General features: G+C 36.7%; 2 protein-coding genes across 5 annotated transcripts; one reads left to right on the plus strand and one right to left on the minus strand.

Annotated features, from left to right (window-relative positions):
• Positions 1-671: 671 nt before the first annotated feature.
• Positions 672-13,452, minus strand: LOC139151182 (charged multivesicular body protein 6-A-like). Of its 3 annotated transcripts, none has more exons than XM_070723779.1 (7): positions 13,330-13,452; positions 6,938-7,047; positions 5,446-5,555; positions 4,654-4,828; positions 4,111-4,176; positions 3,576-3,720; positions 672-2,824 (listed from the first exon to the last, which is right to left on the minus strand). In XM_070723779.1, the coding sequence occupies exons 2-7, from the start codon at positions 7,001-7,003 to the stop codon at positions 2,772-2,774; spliced, it is 615 nt and encodes a 204-aa protein (XP_070579880.1). In that variant the 5' UTR covers positions 7,004-7,047; positions 13,330-13,452; the 3' UTR covers positions 672-2,771. The 3 variants fall into 3 exon arrangements, with proteins under 3 accessions (XP_070579880.1, XP_070579878.1, XP_070579879.1); XM_070723777.1 differs by having other exon boundaries at positions 672-2,827; XM_070723778.1 differs by lacking the exon at positions 13,330-13,452 and having other exon boundaries at positions 672-2,827; positions 6,938-7,159.
• LOC139151183 (uncharacterized) lies at positions 13,408-23,030 on the plus strand. 2 transcript variants are annotated; one of them, XR_011556361.1, is made up of 5 exons: positions 13,408-13,675; positions 16,616-16,677; positions 18,247-18,346; positions 20,935-21,952; positions 22,102-23,030. XR_011556361.1 is itself a non-coding variant. In XM_070723780.1 (4 exons), exons 1-4 carry the CDS (start codon positions 13,536-13,538, stop codon positions 20,987-20,989), a joined length of 357 nt encoding a protein of 118 aa, XP_070579881.1. In that variant the 5' UTR covers positions 13,419-13,535; the 3' UTR covers positions 20,990-23,030. The 2 variants fall into 2 exon arrangements, 1 of the variants encoding a protein (XP_070579881.1); XM_070723780.1 differs by having other exon boundaries at positions 13,419-13,675; positions 20,935-23,030.
• The last annotated feature ends 43 nt before the right edge of the window (positions 23,031-23,073 follow it).

The raw sequence follows: 23,073 nt of genomic DNA on the forward strand, positions 1-23,073 counted from the left end.
CAACCCTACTCCTACCTTACCCATTGTGGGGTCTGACGTTGTAAAGTGCCTGTTCACGGCTGAATCTTTCAGTTCTGCTAGTGACTGCGACAGGATACCAACTCAGCATGCCCTTACACCTCTACTGACCCAAAGTACTCGCACAAAAGTCAGGCTGTATGATACTCTAGGTGGCACACGCTTGGGAGTAAGTGGAGTTGCCTACCAGTACTAGCAATTATGGCCCCTTAGAGAGTGCTGAAAAATTATAAACAGCGCACATCTGTGTCAAATTCGTGGGTTTTAAGTCTAGGAGCCCAAGTAATCACAAGCTTAGGCTTCAAACCCACTTATTAACAATTTTTAAACAGTCAACCTGTCAGAATTTCTTTGCACATTGTAGTGAAATCCTGACAATTGTTGGATGTTCATTCTGACAGCCCTATATTCCCTGGTCATTCCAACTGATTGGAACAAAAGTTTCAATGTTTGTTGTAAAATCTGCCAGCCGATGGCCTTGACCCCGATCTCCTGGAATTGCTCACCCCTTCTTGAAACATTGTACATATTAAAAGACAAAAGGAGGTAATGAAGAAACCTTTGGCACATCATGTTTCTGAAAATGACGTCTGGGAAATTGTAAGAAATCAAACACTCTTAACTAAAAATGATATACAGATCTCAAAGATTAATTTCATATTAATGTGTACATTTATTCTGCCAGTACAATTTTACATGGTTTATTCATCATATTTTACCATCAAGGTATGAAAAACAAAATATTGTGTGTTTCCGTTAACATGTCCTCAGGAATAGGTCATAGGTCAGTCCAGTATTTTTATTTGGGTGTGACTCATCAAAACAGCAAAATTTGGTAAAATCACGCACGTTTTAGAAAATGCAAAAAAAAGTTCCGGGTCAGAGGGTCTTAAGGTAGAACGCACCTCGGGGACAGACATTCAGACTCTCAAACTTTTACAATTCTCTTCTGATATACCACATGTGGGGGTTCATTTTAAAGCTCTTGGTGAAAGAAAACTTTTCACTGGCTTAGTTTTTGAAATTCGAAATTTTTTATTTTTCTCCATAGAGTTAAAACAGGGATGGCGGCCATTTTGAATTCAAATATCGGTAAATCTTGGGTAATTTCTTTCTCTAGTAACAAAATTTGCACGGTGACCCCCTTTTTTTATTTTTTATTTTGAAAGAGAATGATTGAAAGATTCCTTGAGGAAAGTTAGAGCAAAAGTTTAAGTCTTTCACTTTCGAGGTGCATACTACCTTAAAAGTTGGGTAGGTCAGGTTATCCGAAACACACATACCATACTCATGTGGCCAAATTGATTCAAAAATTCCATTTACCATGGTGTAAAGCATGATAGAAAAAATGTGACTTGTTACAGCACCCTTCTACTGATTTTAGGAACTTTGGAAAGACTGCCATTATTTGCAGTGAAACTACACACTGCACGGTATATATTGCAGTAATAATTATGTCATAAAAGTGTCTTTAAAAAACAATTGTGTCATAGCATTATGATTTATATTTAAATTCATCTTTTGACAAAACACATGAGCAGATATCATTTTGGCATTGTCATTTAGGAAAATCATATACAAGCAATACAATCTAGCAATTTTTCTTCTGTTGAAAAATAAAGGTACCTTGTAAGATGTGATATTTGATTTTGAAAACATGAATTTTGCCAAAGTTATGTCTCATGGCATTACTTTAAAACATATGACACTTATTTTGTTGTAAGCCCAACGTTTAAATTTTTGTTATGAACCTAAAGTTTAAATAAATAAGGACAAAAAATTCAGAGTAGGCACATGGAAGTGGTATAAAGTATTCAACTAAAATTGCAAAAAATCAAGTTATAGCTCATATTTTATAGATTTACAATACATTCTGATATAATACTACTTAGCAATACTCCATTACTTGTCAAAATGTTATATACTCTTCTTGTAAAAATATCTGACCAGTCAATAGATTGGTAGAAAAACCAAAGATCTTACATATATTTGACATATTTCAGTTCAATAAAAATGTATTATCAATATTATTGTTATCCAGTACTTCTTGGTTGGATATGGTCATTGTATCCAGCATTCTGAACTCGTGAAAGATGTAGAAAAAAATTGAAGTGAATTTTTGTTACAGTAGAGCTAAACTTCTGTCTTATAAACGTCAGCTATTTAAACAAAATTTACTGCATCAGAATTTTAATTATGTTACGGAAAAACTCAGTGAAAAATGAGAATAAGTGTTCTGGTAAATCTAGAAGCAATTTGCATTTGAATAGCTGCTGAATTTTGTCAGCATTCCTCTGTTAAAAGAATGCTCAATTATTAATCACCTACAATAAACAGGCCCATAATGTATGGACTAGAATGGTACAAGGTGTTAGACAGAAAAAGTATTACGTATCTCAACAGATTTTGTTAAACTGGTACCTATGAGTTGTGAAAAAGATTCAATACCACTAACCCTGTTTTTTTGATGGAACATTCTATGGTGAACGGAACAGGAGTTGCTCAACCCTGTCACCCCCAATGCCCTGTTTATGGGTCCACCCACTCCATTTAAACAATGGGCTTGTACCACTGTCTGGTGGTGGAAGGGCTAACTCAGATTCATGGGGAGGAAACTCTACTGCTCAAGGCCAGAATCATCTACAATGCAACATGTTGTGTACTGGTGCCATTTGAAAGGAAATCGCCAATGAAAGGTGAAAGGTCATGCTTCATGATTATGTCATCAATTCAGAAATAGAGTAGAAAAGCAATCAGGATGCCATGACCATCTCTTTCTGCCTTTCCTTCTCTCTTGCTCTCTTCTCTGCTGAAAATAAATCAAATGCAAGAAAAATTAGTTTCAATAATTACATTGAAATGTATGTATATACTTTTCAACTTTTAATACCTGCCTTTTGATGATGCAAATTCAATGTGAATACACCTAGGCAGACCTGCAAACAGAAAGAAATACCTCACAATTCTCTCATGTGTTTCTGTATACAGTGACAAACAGAATACGGAGACATTATTGTTAATCCTACAGAACTCTTGTATGTTACCTATGCAAGGAACCACGGGAGTGATGGGTTATCTACATCCACTCAACAGTAAATACATACAATATCTGACGTGGAAACAACTGCTTGCCCACCTTCCCGGGGGAGGTAAATTTTAGTCTGGGCATGTGAACTTTTTCCGTTACCTGTCTGATAGACAGGTTGAAATAATTTTCATTTTCTGGTTTGTGGAGATCAGAGATGAGATATCCCCTATATTTAGTATATGAGACATATAAGGCAAGGTACTCTTTTGCTTAGGCGGCCAACTGATGTTACTTTCCACCAATTTCCTGGGCTGCACAACAGTGTTCCTTCCTGTCACTGATATAACTTTTCCATGCTGATATTTAAAGTGAAACTATCATATTCACTGGTTCAGTTTACATTTCATGTTGTGCTTAATAAAATTGACCTGATCTATTTCTATTATTTTTGCAAAGTCCTGAAAGTGGCACACTTTGTTGATGTGAGAAATACAGACTGCTTGAGACGGACACGGGAATTGCATTTTACCTTCAACTTCAGGTAATTTGTCTGCTGGAACATCAGGAAGTTGAATTCCTTCCTCTTCTGTTTGTTGTGTGATGGCATCTAACTCAGCGAGGACTGCGTCTTCGTCTTCTTGTGTTAAACTGCCAGCTAAGAGTTCATCAATTTCCTGAAAGACGTCACATCAAAGACAACAACGCATCATCAGTGTATTACCCTGTTCACCCCTAATTCCCTGTAAACTGGTCCATAATCACCACTGATAACAATAGGTTTGGGCTGAACCATGGTGTTGAAAGGGCTAAACATTTATTGCTCATCGGAATCGTTCCCTTCTCATGCAGAAAAACAGCATAAAGCTGAACTGAGAAACTTGCATAATACTAAGGAAGGGCATATCTTCTTGTTGATCAGTGGTTGAGAAACAATATCACATGGAAAAAATAGAGTTCTGTACAATCGGAGTTTATGCACTTGTTCAGGAACACAGGAGTTGACATATTACTTGTGACGGTGACTTACAAATGGTTGAACAATGCTGCTGATCAGATCAACTTACATTTTGATACTCAATTCCCTCTCTGGTTTCATCCATTATCCTTTCAACATCCTCTATTGACATCATCTGAAAAAGACAACAACACAGGAGTTTTGTACACCAATCTTACCACACCTGGCAATGCCTGGTGGTGAAGGCACAAAATAAATCTTACATTCAAATATTACTCTTGTTACATTATAGTCTGAATCAAATTAACGGGACAGCTGTTTTAACTCCCTATTATTCTATCAAAGTGGTTCCACAATGTATACATGTACTTCATTACCCTGTCTGGCTGCTCAAAGCTTATTGAAACACAACAATACCTCTGATTTTGCTGAATTGTTGACAGGGCATTTACTAGTAAGTCCTGATTGAAATCTGTGGAATGTATTTATGAAACACACTGCATGGCATTCATGTACCTAGCATATTGGTTATCAACATTCCAGCTCCTGGAAATTCATCCTGTATTGGGAGATGAATCTAAAATATCAGGATGTGTGTGTATTATAAAAAGAAACACATGTAGCAGAGAATCAAGCTATATGCTAATCCTACCTGGTGCATCTTTTTAAGACATTCATTGCCAACTTTAAGTCCTTCCACAACTTTCATTTCAACTTGAGCAAACTCGATATCATTGACCATCATTTCAAGATTGTCTAGCTGTTTGTCCGTCTTCTCCAGCAACTGTTCCTGGTATCTCTTCTTCTTCACAAGTAACTTGGCTTTCCTGCGGAATAAACAGAAATCACCAGTCACTATACCAACATTTAAGAAGTCAGTCTACAGTTTGGTAACTTAATGATCTCATCCATACATCCATTTGCCCATGTTTTTGAGGACCATGAATAACAGGTTGGACAACATTGTTCACACCTACAACAATAAAACTGTACACAGATCAAAGTTTATGTTCAGTGACATAATGAACAAAATCAATTCCAGACAGACAAATAGTTTTACTAACAGGTAAACTGTCAGTATGAGTCAATTTTTCCCTGCATTTCATCATTTCTAGATTTATTTTAAAATGATTATTAGAGTAGAAAGGAAAAAAAGCACAAAAAAATGTGATTTTATTTGAGGTGATAAATAGCAGCCAGTACAAATTACATCCTTTTAAAATCACTTTTGAAATCTTGTTTTTCCCAGAATCTACAGGAGTAGACAACTGACTTTCCGGCTTTTTTAAATCAATGTGTCATCAAATCTACAGCCTCAACATGTTATGGTTGTGTTGAACTTGACATTCAAGGAGAGCCTTATACTCAGACTTTACTCTACATTCTGCATCACATAACAACTGTGCTGGTAATCCCATGGTTCAAGTTCAGAGTTTCAACTTACTCTTTCTTGCCATCCTTTAACAGCTGCTTGGCTAGTTCCCGTTCCTTTCCCAATTGTAAATGAATTTTCTTCTGGTATTGTTTCAGCTGGTCTCTTTGTTGCTTCAGTTGCTGCAAAAATACAAAAATTTAATTCAGGCCAAATTTAGTGACCTCTCATTTCAAGTAAAGACTCAATGGTGCTTTGGAGATTTCCTTTATTCATGTATATTATGAGGTTATTATGAAAATACCGCAAAGGATGCACGAGGACATTGGCGCAGCATATCGCTGGACGCAAAGCGGAGGGCGATGCGCAGCGCCAATGTCCGAGTGCATCCTTTGCGGTATTTTCGTGATAACCTTATTATTATACATCTTACATTCGTGACTGGGGCATCAAATTGTCAGAGTAGTGACCATTTTCGTGCAATGTCGACAATTTTTCTTCCGATTTTATCACGCCAGTGTGGAACGCTATCTCGGACGCGCTTCTCCAAGTTCTGGAGTGTGTGCACTACATACATGCAGAGCGTGCGAGAGACATGTTCTGGCACTCATCCAATGGGTCCCTTGAAACCGTCCACCACTGAACGCGCAGATACAGCTGCAGGGGATAGGGTGCCTGGAACCCGTACGTGTTACAGAACGGGCGTTCCGTACGGCTTTTTTAGCGCACGCAAAATTCTATTGTTCTCGATGGTAGATGTATAATAATATATTTTAAACAGATACCTCATGAATTACAAGATCAACCAACTACGGTTGCTCCTACAGTGGACCCTTTACTGTGGGACTGCCCTTGAGTGACAGATTTGATAATATGTTCTCATCTACCAACGTCTAAGAGTCAAACTTTACTTTAATTAATTGAGATGTAACAATCTGCCTCACCTTTAAATCACCGTTGAATATAAAGGTACCAATAAAGTAGTGTTGTATGATTGGTAGAAAAATTACTGTTTTAGCAACAACATAAAAAGATACCCTCCCGTTTTCACATTTGTGAAATAGGAGCTAAAATCAGCATCTGTGATAACTCCCTCTCCATGTTAGGTATGTAAAAGGTGGCCTTCTCCCGGGAATTTTGCAAAAAGTGACCCTCACATGATAGCAGACCCCAGCCCCCTATTGTCTGACAACTCCAAAGGCTGAATATGACTGTTTGGAAATTACTGTTGGTATACTTTAATGTAATAGCTGTGTGTATTTTGAGTCTTGAGCTCCCATTTACATCATTTGCAACTGGATGTCAAAGACAAACATAAGTTAAAGTCTTTAAAATGTAGCGCAAAATGTAACATACATGTAGGTCAGTGATGTTGGCTTGGAGGTCATTCTTGTATCATATAAGGTATACTGTACAGTTCAAACATGAACAGAATCAGTTGCAAATGTCCTTCTATATACTTGACCATATTATGTTTGTGAAGAGGCCACCCTCAGACAAGGAAGAGCCACATACAATGATAAGGAAGTAAATGAGGAAGTCTTGGATTGTACAAAATACTTACAAGTACAGCCTTGTCTTGCTCAGTCACCCTGGATTGCTGCTTCTTTTTACCAAAAATATTACCCATGATTCAAAGTTTCACTGTCATGCCAGACACATCAGTACTGCAATCTGCAGAGGAAACCATGCCAACCATGATAACTGTGATTCGAACATTAGAGTTGATACCATTGTTATAATGTCATTCTCTTGAGTTGGTTGCTATGGGAGGAGACAATTAGTGCCTGCTTGGTGCCTACAATTGTGATTTTGATATCAATTAAAGTTTAACATATTAAGTATAATGTTGTGTTTAATTCCATTATTCTTGAAACTTTCCTTTGCATAAAAATCATGATCAATTATAGATATATTATTTGGAGCACTGAATCACATCTCATGGACTCTTAAGATGGATAGTGATCACAACAATAACCATCACTGTTTACAGAATTGTTGAATATTATATGATTGGTAAACAAGTCAACAGACAAACAATAGAACATATAGAACCCATAATCCTCAAAAAGAAAGATCTTGATACTTTATTTTTATTAGACAACAGTAAACTTCATTACTTATTTATCACTGACAGTTACTGTACACTGGTCAAATAGTGCACATCACTTTTGATTTCACAAGCTCAAACATAAACTTAACATGACTAACAGCAAATGAACCACTTGGCCGGTCTCTGGTAATGATAACTGTTTAAATAACCATCTTGAGAGATGTACTTTCTGGCTACATGGAAAAATCACAGAACTTGTTGGATTTAGCTGTTGTACAGTAGCTCGAGATTTTGCCTAGGTATATTTGGGTCGGACGGCAAAACCGGGAACTGGTTTTGCCGTCCGACCCAAATACTCAGGCAAAACCTCGAGCTACTGTACTGCAGCTAGCTGGATTATGAGCGATTTGTCACTGGCTCAAAAGTCGACCATCGTACATTCCTTAAAGTTGACAGGACATCCATGGTCTCACCATAATAATAATAATATTTTATTGCTTGCTTGTAAATATAGGATTTACATCACATTTGTGGCAATAAAAGTGTGATACAAAAATAAGTTAAAATTTTCTTCAATAAAGATAAAGTATTACAGTATAATAATAGTAGCTAATAATAAATATAACTAGGTATTTCTTTGTTTATATAAAGTAAAATATAATCTGCAAGTTGTTCATTAAAAGATAACTCTTGTTTGTTAGTAGAGAAATAAGCTGATTTTCAGTATTGTCGTTTGGGAAATTGATTCTACTGAAAAAGTTCTTTCTTTGGACTTTGTATTTCTGACAGACTAATAAAAAGTGTGTTTCATCTTCAATAATGTTGGTGTTACACTGATTGCAGTATCTTTCAGTAATTGGGGTTTTTGGAATAGTGTGTCTCCCTTTTTCAATTGCTAGATCATGATTGCTAATGCGAAGTTTGGTGAGCAATTTTCTTTTCTCACCTTGTAACTGTGTTAAGTAGGGTTCTAATCTAAAATTACGTTTTATTTTGGCATACATTCTTAGTTTACTATTTTCATCAGTGATCAAATTTTTCCAAAAGACTTCATAATTGTTTGTTAAATTTGTTTTCATTAAACCAGTTATAACTTTGTGGTGTTTAAGTGATGGAGCTTTATCAAGGAGAAAGTCCATTCCATTGTCTTTAATTAAGGCACTTAAACAGTTAAACCAGGATCTATTGTTAGTGTTGTTTACCATTTGCTCCAGAAAAGCTTCTTTAGCAAGATTACAATGTGGCAGTTGTACGATATGAAGCCAGTGTTTATAACAATATTAAGTTTGATCTCAAGTAGAAGTGGGAATTGTCCTAGTTCACCCCTCACAGCGGCATTACAAGCTTGTCTATTACACTGTAAAATGTTCTTACAAAATTTGAGGTGAGTTTTTTCAATTGCTGATTTATCCCACTTCTTGTAATCCATGAAATCTTGTCCCCAAATCTCTGAGCCATACAGTAAAACAGGTTTAATGAAAACATTGAATAGATGTAGGGAAAATTTTATCTTTTTGTTGTGCAATAAAACCCTTTTTAAACTATACAAAGATTTTGCTGCTTTATCAGCCAAATTTAATTGTGTCACTGAAACTACCATTTGATTTAATTGTCAGTCCTAAGTATGTATAGCTCTTAACCGATTTGATGCATGTACTACCATAGTTAAATAAGTGTTTATCTACCAAGGAGATTTACTAAAATTAATTGCTTGGGTTTTCTGTAAATTAACATCAAGTTTCCAATTGGAGCAAAATGTGTGTAGTGTATTTAACTCCCTCTGCAAACCTTCTTTTGAAGTAGAGATTAAGACTAGGTCATCAGCGTAAAATAATGAGTTAACTGGGGTATTATTCAACACTGGTGGTTGAGTATTTACTTTGTCTAGATTTGTTTTCAAGTCATTGACAGTGTTGAATCTAGAGCGCGCCATCGCGGGATTGACGCGTTTAAGCAAAAAATCCCGCTCTGAAATCTACCCAGTGCGTCACTTTGGGCGCACTCACAATGAGGGGGGGTCTGTAAATAGGTCAACGTGTGTTTTCTTTCATTGTTAAACGTAACCACTTTGCGTGATGATTTGCTATATTTTGCTAGAATGTTACCAATGATTTCATTTATAAATACTTTAGCAGCACACGTCCGTTTTGAAATGACATTTGCGTTTGTTACATTGTCAATAAAACTTGTTTGTGAATGTACTGACTGACAGCCGTGACGAGAAAAAAATTCACGTACGGGAGTAATTTCAAACTAACTCTCACACAGAAAGGTTTTTGAAAAATGTAGCCAACACACCTATTCCATTCAAAAAGAAAAAACATGTTCTTGATCAAGCGGAAATCAAACCAAATTCCAAAATTTTCTGAAACATTTCATGTGTCCACATGGATCGAGATACTAGACGTAGCTTGGTTCATGTTGTTTGTCAAAGTCGTTATGCCACGGTCACGCATGCATGGCTTGCCAAGAAATTCGATCTAGCGAGAACAACAGTGAATATCTATTCAGATCTTATACCAGACGGGTCATATGTCAAGTTCTTCAGTAAGAATGCATTTACTAATACTTGCACAGCTTGCATTGTCAGAGTCGGGACGTTGTGCTGTGTTTGTTTTGCCTCGATGCAGTACATGGTGTCGGCCATTTTCCAAACTTGCTTAGGACAAAGCGTCATCACTCTAGACTCCCTAGGTTACCCTTTTATGTCTATGGGAACTTACTGCTGCAGAGATCGAGACTACTTAGTCATTAAAAAAAGTCCTGCTCTATCAATGAGAGCTGTGAAATGACAAATGAACTTACTTTTCTCACTGTGGGGAAATTGTCAATTGTATTTTTGCATAATACTGAAAGAATTATCTCTGAGACTAACAGAATGTGCTGCATCTTTTCTATGAATGTGAGTGAATTTGTGATACTTTATTCAAAACAATTATATTCTTGAATAGATGTACAAAGACTTCATAGACTTATTTTAAATAAATGCTAATTTAATATGCAGATTAATATGCAAATTTGCTGCCAAAAAATTGTCCCCCAAATTTTGAAAATGTCCCCCAAAATTTAAGGCAGTGGGCCCAAATGTCCCCCAATCCTAAGATCCTAGATTCAACACTGATTGACATACTATTTAAATTGAACAGACTAGGACTTAGAACACAGCCCTGTTTTACTCCTATTACAACTTTCAGCCTGGGTGAGATAAAATTATTTGTTTTGATGTGTATTCTTGTGTTGGTGTACATGTGTTTTATAAGTCTGTATAATTTGCCATTAATGTTATTTTTGAGAAGTTTATGGAAAAGACCAACTCTCCATACCGAGTCAAAAGCCTTAGCAAAGTCAACAAAACAAACATAAATGTTCTGCTTATTCTTAACATATTTATGTATTATTGTCTTCAGGGTAAATATGTTATCTATTGTGCGATGGTTTTTGCGAAATCCAGCTTGATTATTATGTATAATATAATTGTCATCTAAAAAACTATTTAGCCTTTCATTTAGAATGTAAGAAAAAACTTTTCCTACACAACTTCCGACAGAAATGCCCCTATAATTTTTCGGGTCATATTTATCTCCTTTTTAAATAAGTGTGTCATAATGCTTGTATTCCAGATGTCTGGAAAGTTGGATGTATCTAGAACTGCATTAAATAATTTAGCTAAGGGTTTACAGAGAAAGGAGGAACCATGTTTTAACAACTCTATACAAAACCCATCAATCCCTGCTGCTTTTTTACTTTTTAAATTTCTAATTGCTGATAACACTTCTTTAGTTGTTATTGACTTATCCAGCTGCTGATTAGCCTGATTCTTAGTTTCTTCAGATGTTAAACTATCAATAATTTGCTGTTGGAAATCATTATACCTGTCATTTTCAATTGAGCAAGAATTTTTGTAAAATTCCATCCATGTTGCTGCTGAGACACAATCTCCAGTATTATTATCTTTATCATTATTTTTTAAGTACTTGATCAATTTCCATATATCATGTGAATTGTTGGCGTGTAGACTGTTTAGTTTGTCTAAGTTGTTTTGCCAGAATTGCAATTTCTTATTTTTTACAAGTTTTTTAAACTTCTTTTTCTTTGTGTAATAAATAATTTTTAACTGACTGTGATATGGAGCTTTATTTAATAGTTTAGCTGTTGCTATTAGGTCCCTTTTTGCTGCATCACAGTTTTTGTCAAACCATTTTGATTTCTTTCTCTTTAAATTTTCCTTTCTCTGCTTTTGTCTATTGAAAATACCACTGCAGGCTTTATCTAAGATGTCATTAACATGCTTAGTGGCTTAGTTAATGTCAGATTTGTTATTACCGATATTAGTATTCAAAATTCTGCAAAATCTTTTTGCAGCTCATCCGATGCTAATCTATCTGTGTAATTAAAACAGATAACTTATCCCATTTCCATTTTTGGGGCATTTGTAACAAATTCACAGTATCTTTAACACTTGGATTAAAATTTGTTAGTTTGAGAAGAGTAGAAATTTGACAGTGATCTGAGAAAATTGTGAAATTGTGTATTTTAAAATACTCAAAGTTATCGATGATGTCTGTGTTGCAAGACCATAATCTACTACACTGTTTCCATTCCATGGTAACATGTAAATTTTCCACAAATATCTCCAGGTAGTCTGCCATTCATAATTCTTGTATTTGTGGTTTTACATAAATCTATGAGGTTTCTACCATACTTATTTCGATCTTATCCATATTGCAGCGATTAAGATGTGTATCAACAGAATATCCTGGTGGAACTGGTATATGATTTGAGAAATCATTGTCAATAAAATCTGGCAGTAATCCTACTCTGGCGTTAAAATCCCCTAAAATCATGACAGATCCAGAACAGCTATATTTTGTGATCAACTGTTCTAAACGTTCGAAAAATGATTCAGACTTATGTTTGGAATTTTCTGGTGCGTTGTAAACAAAGCAAATAAATATATCCTGTTGTAATCTGAAAAAAACTTTTGAAAGTTTGCACCACACCATATCTTCCGCATCTGAATGAACCATTTTTACACCCTTCTTTATATTATTTTTTACCAAAAGTGAAAGACCACCCCTCTGTTTTTTCTTTTTTCTGACAACAGAATAGTCATAGTATCCAGGAATGTGAAAAGTATGTTTCAATTGTTCTGTGAGCCAAGTTTCTCCAATACCAATAATGTCATGTTGAGTAATATTATTTATAAAGTCACTGTCTTGAAACTTTCTCTCTTGGTAACCCTGTATGTTCCAGTAGGATATTGACAGTGAACTTTGTATATTGCTGTTTTTCTGAAATGTAAAGTTACTCATATCTATTGATTGGTATCATTTGCCTGTGGCTTTGAGGTGTATCAACATATTGTGGCAAAATGGGGTGTGATTTCTAGACCAATGAAAACCTTGATGATAGAGCCTGGAGGTATAGGTACAGTGAGTTATAGCTAGGACTGGGCCCCAAGGTCTAACTGCTATTTCTCGTACAATGTGTACAAGGCAGAAAGGGGCAATTTACGACTCGATTGATCAGCACACAACCATTTACCACTGTATAGACATCAAATCAGGTCCAATATCGTTATCATTCAAGGTAAACTGTGAAATTTACCAGGTCCAAGGAACATATAGATGATGACAAAGGCAATGGGGTCATCTTGAACCACAAAATAGTGGTGGTACCAGGTATTGGGAAGTGTACCTAAGCTAAGTTTACACTCCTGAGTATGCAGTTGACATTGTCATTATGACATTATGCACTATGCTTAGGTATAGGAGGATCATCCAGGATCACAAAGCGCATAAACTTCGAAGAACCGCAGCTACGGATCCACAGCAACGTACAGGATAGTCAAAACGTTTTGTTGCCAGTGACATTAAAAAAATATAGGAATTACAACACTTTACCTGAAAACGGAAAAGTCCGGTCTGTGTACTACACTTCCGACGATCCCCTTTTCTCCAAATGTCATCAATAGCTGGCGCTAATCATGACCTGACTCAGACGGCTGCTCAGACGGTACCTTTCCATCAGCCCTCCCGGTCATATGCTCCTTTCGTGATCTGATCGCTTGACTTAGTTGTTACTGTGTATCTGGAATCTCCCAACAGGCATGGCTGCTCGAATGTTAGTCTCCCAGGGCGTCATAAAGGAAATTTTGAGACCAGGTAATGGCCCTAGACCAAACAGAGGCAGTACAATAACAGTTCACTGCACTGGTGCGCTGGCGAACCCACTGAAGAAATTTTGGAGGTAAGTTTACACAGTGTGTTTGTCACACAGTACATACTTCATTCACAACGTGCTGGCCATGACTTCAAAGAATGGATAACGGACGGTGCATGCTGAGTGACAGTCAGTGGCTGTAGTGGATATACACAGTCACTTGTTGTTTGATACACGGCCCTGAAGGTCGCTGTAAAGATGGCTATAGGCATGGAGGTATACCTCCATGATACAGTAAAAAGGAGAAGTTCATTCACATCAGAAAGATTACCTCTTGCGAAATATATTTATAATACTTTAGTCCCTCCCCAAACAGCAGTGCATAGAGCTTTGTCCGTGTAACTTTGAGCTTTGTAATTTTTGCCTAGTTACCGCACTCCCTTAGTGTCTTGTTGAACAATAAAGTAAATATAAATATAAAAAGTATAACTACTGCAAATGAGTAATATGAAACAGATGAAAGGACAAGGAAGTACTGTTCACAAGGTTGTCAAGAAGTGACACATTTTCTACAGGTAGTACACGGTGGTGCCACTTGAAATGGGATTAAAATGTGTCTGACCATCATTTCCCACACAATTTGAATTGAAACTTTAGCTTTGTTTACGATAAAGATGCCGTATTCATCCAAAATTTTAAATTCATATATGACATTTTCATCATAATCAGCCCACTACTAAATCAAGCCTTTATATCTTTGATGATCAAACATTTGTTCAAATATTTTCTAAATGAACTTTATTTATCACATAGCTAGGGCAAAGCTTAGTGTAAAATTAATAGAAGCAGATGGCAGTGGTCCCTTAAGGTAGTTTGCATCTCAAAAAGAAAGACTTAAACATTTGCTCAATCTTTCATCAAGCAAACTTCAAACCATTCTCTTTTCAAAATCAAGAATAAACCAGATATGAACTGAATGGCCTCGCGTGCACATTTTGTAAAGTACTTCTTGGGGTATTGGCTTTTATGAAGAAGGAATATGTGTCAATGGATGACAAAATTTGTTCCCGGATTTCTCAAAATTAGAATAGTTGGACGATAAAATCACTTGCACAGTCTTTAGATGGTTGTAAGGTGCTGTGAACTGTGCCTATGACAAAGATAAAATAATGATGGCGTAAATAAAACATACATACAGACATACATACATACAGATGACGGACGCCGTGTCATACTATAAGCACACATTGGTATACCAAATGTATGCCAAAAAAAATAAATAAAAGCAAAATCAGCTTATAAACATTGGAAAATTTACAGAATTAAAACTTTTACAAATCGTTTACATTACATTGTTTTTATTCCCGAAATTAATCCAATCTATCTAAATTTGACATTATCCCCACTGTATTACGCAATGAAAAAAGAAAAGAAACCATTTGAAAAATTATGATCCAACAATATCTGTCGATGCAAGTGCAAATGGCTGAGCAGGCTCTTGACTGGCAGAGGTCGCGTTTGCGTATAAATTCTGCATATTTCACATAAAATTGCCATGTAGAACGAGTTGACCTACTTCACAGTATCTCAATGCGCCCAAAAACGATACAATCATCTGTGCCGCGCCGTGTAGCAGCAAAATGAGTTCGTGACCTTTGAAGTACGCGTTTCAAAAAATAAATACCCATGGAACCTGCTCACCACGCCACGCAACTCATGTACAGCTGACTATGGTGCACTTGTCAGGCGATGGTCGATGATTCTGGTTATTGCCTATATTGTCAAGTTCAATGCCTAATTTACGGAACACGAACTCTGTCTAGTGTATTCGAAGCTCTGCGTACAGGTTGTGCACACGGCCTCTACCACGTGGTGTCCTGTGGACAGTGTGGTACAAGCCGTCGGCCTACCACCGTACCGCCGGGAAACGCAGACCTATTGTACGCAGGAGCTAGCCTACTGCTGCTGATTTAACATCAATGCCAACATGGAAATCTCATGAAAAATTTGTCATTGTTGGTTCTGTAGCTAATACAATCTTGAAAAGCAACTTAAAAGACACAGACTGTCAATACGTCGCCATAATATTATGCTGATCTCAGGGGAACCATGCCGGAATATAAATTCGCTGACACACACACAAGATTGAAAAGTGTCACTCTACATCTCATTCTCAGAGAAAAATGCATTGATCAAATATTATGACGCTTCGATAATCTAGCTTTTGGTTCGCTATGTCCAGAGTAACCCACACGATTCTTAAAGTCAAACGTCGACACGACGACATCAACAGTCAAAACTCAAGATTAGCGATCAGCGCGGCCGAGTGACTGAATTCAGAAATCACTTTGTGTAAAATGTTTTAGTATAGCGCCCTCAAACATACTTATTTAGCCTCCCATAGACTTATACAGGCCACAAATTTTCTTTTACTCATAACTTGATGAATTCGCAAAGCACAACCACCAAAACTAATCAGTTCTTGCAAATTTGAAGAACAAATTGTGTGCGAAATGTGATCGGAATCTGCCAAGCCGTTTTTGAGATATCGTGCTAACAGACAGACACACACACACACAGAAACGCCTAAACCATAACCTCGCTGCGCGCATGCGCACGCGAGGTAAAAATGGGGGTCACTTAGTATGCAAATTTTGTACTAGTACAAATTACCCAATATTTACCAATATTTGAAATTCTAAATGGCCGCCATTCCTGTGTTATATCTCCGGGGGATAATAAGATTCCTGATTCTCACAAAACTAAGCCAGTGAAAAGTTTGTTTACCTAAAAGTCTCAAGTGGTAGGTCAAAAGGATATTTTAAATGTTTGAGAGTCTAAATATCTGTCCAAAAGGCACCTTCTACCTTTATAAGATATAGGTTGCCTGCTTCAGTGTTTCCAAATTATCAGGATTTTCAAAGGGAGACTTTAAGACATCAGATCTTCATCAACATTTTCACAGGATCCAGAGAGGTTTGCTGGAGGACATGTTACCACAGTAACGATCATGTTTAAATTTTGCAGTACCAAAGATCCAGGACAGCAACCATTTTCCTTCCAAGTTGGACTTGGAAAAGTGATTGCAGGTATGTAACAAGTGGTTTTACTAATATATTGCTATATTGATATAGGTACAAGCAGGCAGTGGGCAAAAATAGGACTAATGACAATTTAGTATTTATCAGGTAGCAGAACAACATGAATTGTTGCTCACATGAAACAAAAAAATAACCGAGGTAACATGAAAAGATAGCGCGACCTTATCCCTTTGATGTCAGTCTAGAGAGACTGCAAAAGTTGTAAATTCCAGCCCAGCAATACAGTGTAATAAACAGGAATATACCTTCATTGTGCAATTCTGTTCTGTGTAGGGTGCGAAATTAGCGGTAGTCCCACGTCCACAGACTACCAACTTTTCCCTGGGGCTACCAAAACCCATGAAATGGTAGCCCACATGGACTACCAAAGCCTTGGACAGTGGACGACATGATGTTGATCGCTGTGAGATGACCGACGCTCATACAGTCAACCCAGCTAGACACAGAAAGGCTAGACCATGACTTTGTTATGCAAGTTAAAAGGCGACAGTGCAGTCGCATTTGTTGCGACAAACTTTCAATAAAATATCATTATCTGAACTGATGTACTTGGATGACAGGCTCGGGAAATGATGGCCAATGAAAATTCATTTTCATAGTTATTTAATCACAATGTATCAATCACAATTAAACACAAAATTATTCAAACTGCAAAGAAAAAGCTGTCGGGCCATCCAGAAATTACGCTTTCCGAAGTGTACGAGATCATCCCATGATAGTGTACTTTGGTGGAGAAATATAGCCAAAATTGCCACGAAAGTATTGAGAACATGACTGTACCAAGTTGTCATCCTGAAATTCATAGCCAATCTATTTAGCCATGCTATGTTTGCATGTGCTGAGTGAAAAGTCGTTGTCATGGCGAACATCAAAATTTGCATATAAGCTCTGTGTATGCGTGAATAGGTTGGTCCTCAAACTGTGAGGCATCACCGTTGTCCACTACACATGCTATACCGTTCTCCTAAGGCTATGTATGATATGCAGGTATTGATGTCAAATGACTAGAAAATTCACTTTCTGGATAGAATCATGAAATAAATCTTTCATTGTCTAGATAAAATAAAAAATATCCTTTACAAAAAAACCTCTTCATTCATGCATTGGCTACCAGACCTTGTCACTGGGCTACCAACTTCAGAAAATGGTAGCCCAGTGGGACTACCAGGGAAAAAAGGTAATTTCGAGCCCTGCTGTGTGATAGCTATCGTGCTCCTCGAAAGTGTTTTATGAGCTTGAAATGAGTTTTGTTCAGACATTGTAACCCTTTGAGTGCCAAAGTCAATTTTTGGCATGTTTATAACATATATTGCAGACAATTTTTTTCAGATCCATACAATTTTTTTTTTCAGATTTTTCCCGAAATTTTGATAAAGAACTATGGCCAATGAAAAGTTATGTCACTTTGCTCCAAAATAATCGAATCAATTGGAGAAAAATCCATAAAAATTGGTAAAACATTGCATTAAAATTTAGATGGGAAAAATTTCATAACTCAAAGGGCTAAAGGAAGTTCTACTTTGTTTTCAATTCATGTCTTTCTTTCTGTGTGTTCAGGATGGGATGAGGGATGCATGACCATGAACCAAGGAGAGATAGCCAGACTGATTCTGGCACCTGAGAAGGGCTACGGAGCCGGAGGCTTTCCAGCTTGGGGATATCCTTTACAATTTCTATAGTTGCAGTTTATGACCTCTGTGTTTGTCAGATATAGTTTGACGCGTTCTATTCCCAAACTCGTTTCAAAATTCCCAATGCTCGACTTTTCAACATTCTGTGTTTCTTATGTCCTATGTAATTGTTGAAAGCTGAATTTTGGACTGTGGACCAGAATTAATCTGCAGACAATAATTTCTGTCTGTCATACCTATGTGTTGTGTTAGCAGGATGAATACTTTGTAATCCAACATTGTTCAGGAAGGTGAATAAAATGTAATCTTTCTTTACTTAAAGTCCCACCAGCTGTAACTCTTGAAATTTGTTGACCTCAAAATATCTTCCTACACTCTCCTGGTTTTCTCTGAATTCTACCCTCTGAAGGGATATGGGCTTTTACTGCATTAGGAAACCATTCCTTTGTGAAACATTTGATAAGTAAATTCAAATTTTAGCAGTCACTTTGATTTCCTATCATTTTCAAAAATTGGTAATATTACAAAAGAAACAGAACATACAAAGTCACAGTTGAAAACATTCACCCCTATGTATTACATTAGACTTCCTCTGTGCAGTTAATGTGAAAATTTCAATGCAGATATGCACAGTATCCACAGTTCTTGCTTTTCTGCATGGGGCTACGGTTTAATATTTGGGCAAACATTTAATCGCGGTGTAATCTTTATCTTGTTCAAAATTGCATATACAGTCACAGCGGGTTGTTACAGTAACGGCACCAATGATTTTGACGATGAGATACAGCTGGATATTGATACACTACCTAATTAGGTTTGTCAGTTGCTCTCAAATTTACCCTTTTAGTGGTCAACTTTTACAACTTTGCGCCAACATCAGACAGACTAAACAGCAGGTGACGCAGCAAGATGTCTGTAAACTAATTTACTATGTAGTATGTTTACATCTTTACAGCAGCTATCAGTTTCAATGGTGACACACACAGAGACTGGTTGCCAAGTTTTACAAGCAGTTCAAATTCACGGAGAGGTGGTAAAGAACTACGTTACTGCAAATTTAGACTCGGAGGACAGTGTTCTTTGTAGTTGAATATCAATAAAGTTCATGACTTCAAACAAAATCTAAAACTAACAACACAAATCGATCTGAAAGAATCAGAATGTTTGAGTAGCGATAGCAATGTCTGGAAGTCAGGGCTTTGAGTCAGCAACTTTCTAGTCTAATAAAACTCAGACAACGAGATGTTATGGTATTGCCAGCCATGGTGGGGCTTTGTATACATACGCTGACATGTAATTAGCAGCTATCAGTTTCACTGGCGTAATGATCTGTACATTTGTACAAACAGACGTTGAACCAGACAAAAACGCAACATGGATGGCTCCCGGACAACACCAGCTGAAGTGAGAGAGAAGATTGTTCAGTTGTATTTAAACGGTCTGTCATTTTCAGAAATTTATAAACGTTGTGGTGGTATTTCAAAGCAAACGGCCAACAACATTGTTTTGCGGTACTTGAAAACTGGCAGTTTCCTGCCAGGCAAATCATCTGGAACATCGGTAAAAAAACTGACTGCAAATGTTCTGGAGCATATTGAATACTACAAAAGTGTAAAACCAAGCATTTATGGGCGTGAATACGGCAGAATTTACTGGTTAATGGGTATTTACCGAAGAAACCCTTCCCTCCCTCTCCTCAATTTCAAAGGCGCTTAACAAACACCTCCTGACTTCGTACTGAAGTAGGCCCCGATGTCAGCTCATTGAGAAATGTGGTGTCATTCATTTGTTGATAACCAAAGTAAAGTTTGTTCATTTTACACATCACTCTATTATTTTTGAAGTCATGAACTTTATTGATATTCAACTACAAAGAACACTGTCCTCTGAGTCTAAATTTGCAGTAAGGTCGTTCTTTTACCACCTCTCCGTGAATTTGAACTGCTTGTAAAACTTGGCAACCAGTCTCTGTGTGTGTCACCATTGAAACTGATAGCTGCTGTAAAGATATAAACATACTACATAGTAAATTAGTTTACAGACATCTTGCTGCGTCACCTGCTGTTTTAGTCTGTCTGATGTTGGCGCAAAGTTGTAAAAGTTGACCACTAAAAGGGTAAATTTGAGAGCAAACTGACAAACCTAATTAGGTAGTGTATCAATATCCAGCTGTATCTCATCGTCAAAATCATTGGTGCCGTTACTGTAATTATAGGTGTATATGCACATCTAAATTAGTACATTCTCACTAATTTATTTTAGCTTGAAAGTAAAATCGTAAAAATAATGCTAAAAGACAGCAAGTGGGGCTTTAATAAAAATGATGAAAGTATTATCAAAAGTTACAGCTACTCTCCCTGCAGTCTGTTGGAGGATACAAATACAGAGGATTATGGGTAATTTTACTTTTCACTGTGCAGTGCTCTTGTAATGCCTTTTTTGTTAGTTCACATCCCTTTAACATTGTATAAAACATGACAGCTGAACAGTATATTTTCACAAGAGAATACATGATCAACGCATTGAGAAAACTGAAAGGTGTCATTTGGATGCTCTGGTACTTTTGAATGTTTTTGCCTTGGTGATGTTTTTGTCTTCCTTAACACCTCATCACGATACCTCCAAATGCAGAATTGATATTTGAGATTGAAATGCTCATCATCCAGTGATGGAAATCGGATATCATCACCGCTATCTGATTGTGTCTGAAGATAAACCATGGAAGTGAAATTACTCCTAATGAAGCTTCTTTCCTATTGAAAATTAGTATAGATCTTCGATGTAGATTTTTTTTTACTTTGTATCTGTGGGCAACATTGGTTCTTTGTATGTAAATTATGTGCACGTCATCAAAGCATAATTGCCCTACTGTAGTGTATACATATTTGTACTGTAGAGAATAACACAGCTATACCACCAACCCTCCACCCATGCTTTAATTGCATCCTTGGCACTTTCTAACTTTCCCATTCTGTGGATTGGCTGTCAGCTAGCAGCCATTCATACCTTGAACAAAGCCTATTTCCAGACTGGTGGGTGGAGGGACGGTGGCCATACGCTGTGTTTTGAAGTAGAAATTTGGAAATCAATGTAATCTTTACAGGGGCTTTGCAATAGATGCAGTCATTCTTTTCATATCTACGTCTGCAATGTTTTACCCTTTCCCTGTGGTCTTTCAGTCTTTTGTTTGTTTGGGAAGGGAGTATGAAAGTAATGTAAGTGGGCTTTTTTTGTATATTGAACAAAGTACACCAAAGTTCGCTGCCAAAAAATCATGCAAGTGAGACCATCCATCAAAGTAAAATACATGATGAAAGACCGATTTTAACATTGTACAGGTGAAGTACACTTCAAAAGTCTGTGGAAGCTCAGGCCTTATCCTGATTTCAGTCTTTTTCTCCCTTTTTCACTGCCGTTCTAGAGAGCAAATTTCACAGTAAACTAAAACATACGCTCATTAGCAAGTCACTTTCGTTTGTATTTCACAAGAAACAGTATGAAAATATTCCATTATTCCATAGCAGGTTGATAAGCGTCCCTTTGAAGATGTATTTATAACTGATAACAAGATTGACAATATAGATATATACACCACAAGATTGACAATATAGATATATACACCACATCATACAGTGATCTCCCCAGGATTTTCTGATAGAGTGGCGGCTATTTTGCATAACAATAAATGCAACTGTTATGGTAATGAGTTTCTATTGTTTACCAAAATTATAGAGTGGCGGCCACCACTCTATAATAGCTCTGGGGAGAACACTATCATCAGAACCTTGATGACACATCTTTTGACAAAGATGGTTGTTTCTGGTGAATGTTTGTCAAATACCAGTCGTAGTGCTGTGAACTATCACCACAGGTACATTGTAGTTTATTTTAGAGTTTTTATTTGCATGTGACCAAAGAAAGATTTTCAGTAGAAGTTATGAGAGAAAAGTTAGCATCAGAATCACCATAAGATGACTTTTAAAGTCTGATTTTACCAACTCAGAATTTGAATCCAATTTCTTTCTTTATGATCAGGAAGACAATCTGTGAGTACTGAATGTAGCAAGCATTCCATGTTTTTATTTTTACTTAAAAAAACATGAATTGTGATGTACAATATGTGCCACTGGCAATAGATTTTGCAAACTAAAATTTGGAATGTATTTTGATTTGTTCCTGTGTGTAACGTCACCTTCTTGACAATCACAAATCAGCATGTCACATGCAAAGTCTGTTACAATCAACATTGGATTTCAACACTCTGAATCGCCTTGGCAGCTGTCAGGCAATTTGTATGCTCAGTACAATGAGAATGTTTCTTAAGTTAGGCCGAACAAAAAATTTTGTGCTGTTCCGATAACTCGACCTTCCCTATTTTTTACCTGCCGACCCTAAACTTTTTAGAGCTACGTAAACACGGAAGTAAAAAAAGAAAAAAAGGGTAATATCACACATTTGTTACTTGGCATTTGATTTTTGCTTGAACGAGGATATCATTTATGCTTTTTCCCTTTATATGTATGATACATTTTTCTGGAAATGTTATGGCCAGTGTTTGACCGCCCTGAACCCCTGATAAATGCATATTTAAAAATAAAATCCCTGCCGACCTACCTACCCTATTTTTGAAAACCATGTTATTGGAACAGCATAATTTATTTTTTTTGGGCCTTAGTATGGAAAACATTAATAAATGCTCTTTCTACTTAATGTCATAATGTCCATTGTCTCTTTATTTCAGTGTGTTAGATTT

This window comes from Ptychodera flava, chromosome 15 (assembly GCF_041260155.1).
Source record: "Ptychodera flava strain L36383 chromosome 15, AS_Pfla_20210202, whole genome shotgun sequence".
Taxonomy (NCBI): Eukaryota; Metazoa; Hemichordata; class Enteropneusta; family Ptychoderidae; genus Ptychodera; species Ptychodera flava.

Coding starts and splice junctions, on each gene's coding strand:
- LOC139151183 (XM_070723780.1), top strand. CDS start 13,536: ATGGCTGCTCGAATGTTAGTCTCCCAGGGCGTCATAAAGGAAATTTTG. Junction 13,676..16,615: donor CCACTGAAGAAATTTTGGAG/GTAAGTTTACAC, acceptor TAAATTTTGCAG/TACCAAAGATCCAGGACAGC. Junction 16,678..18,246: donor ACTTGGAAAAGTGATTGCAG/GTATGTAACAAG, acceptor CTGTGTGTTCAG/GATGGGATGAGGGATGCATG.
- LOC139151182 (XM_070723777.1), bottom strand. CDS start 7,003: ATGGGTAATATTTTTGGTAAAAAGAAGCAGCAATCCAGGGTGACTGAG. Junction 5,556..6,937: donor AGCAAGACAAGGCTGTACTT/GTAAGTATTTTG, acceptor GTATTTTTGCAG/CAACTGAAGCAACAAAGAGA. Junction 2,828..3,575: donor CAAATTACCTGAAGTTGAAG/GTAAAATGCAAT, acceptor ATTTATTTTCAG/CAGAGAAGAGAGCAAGAGAG.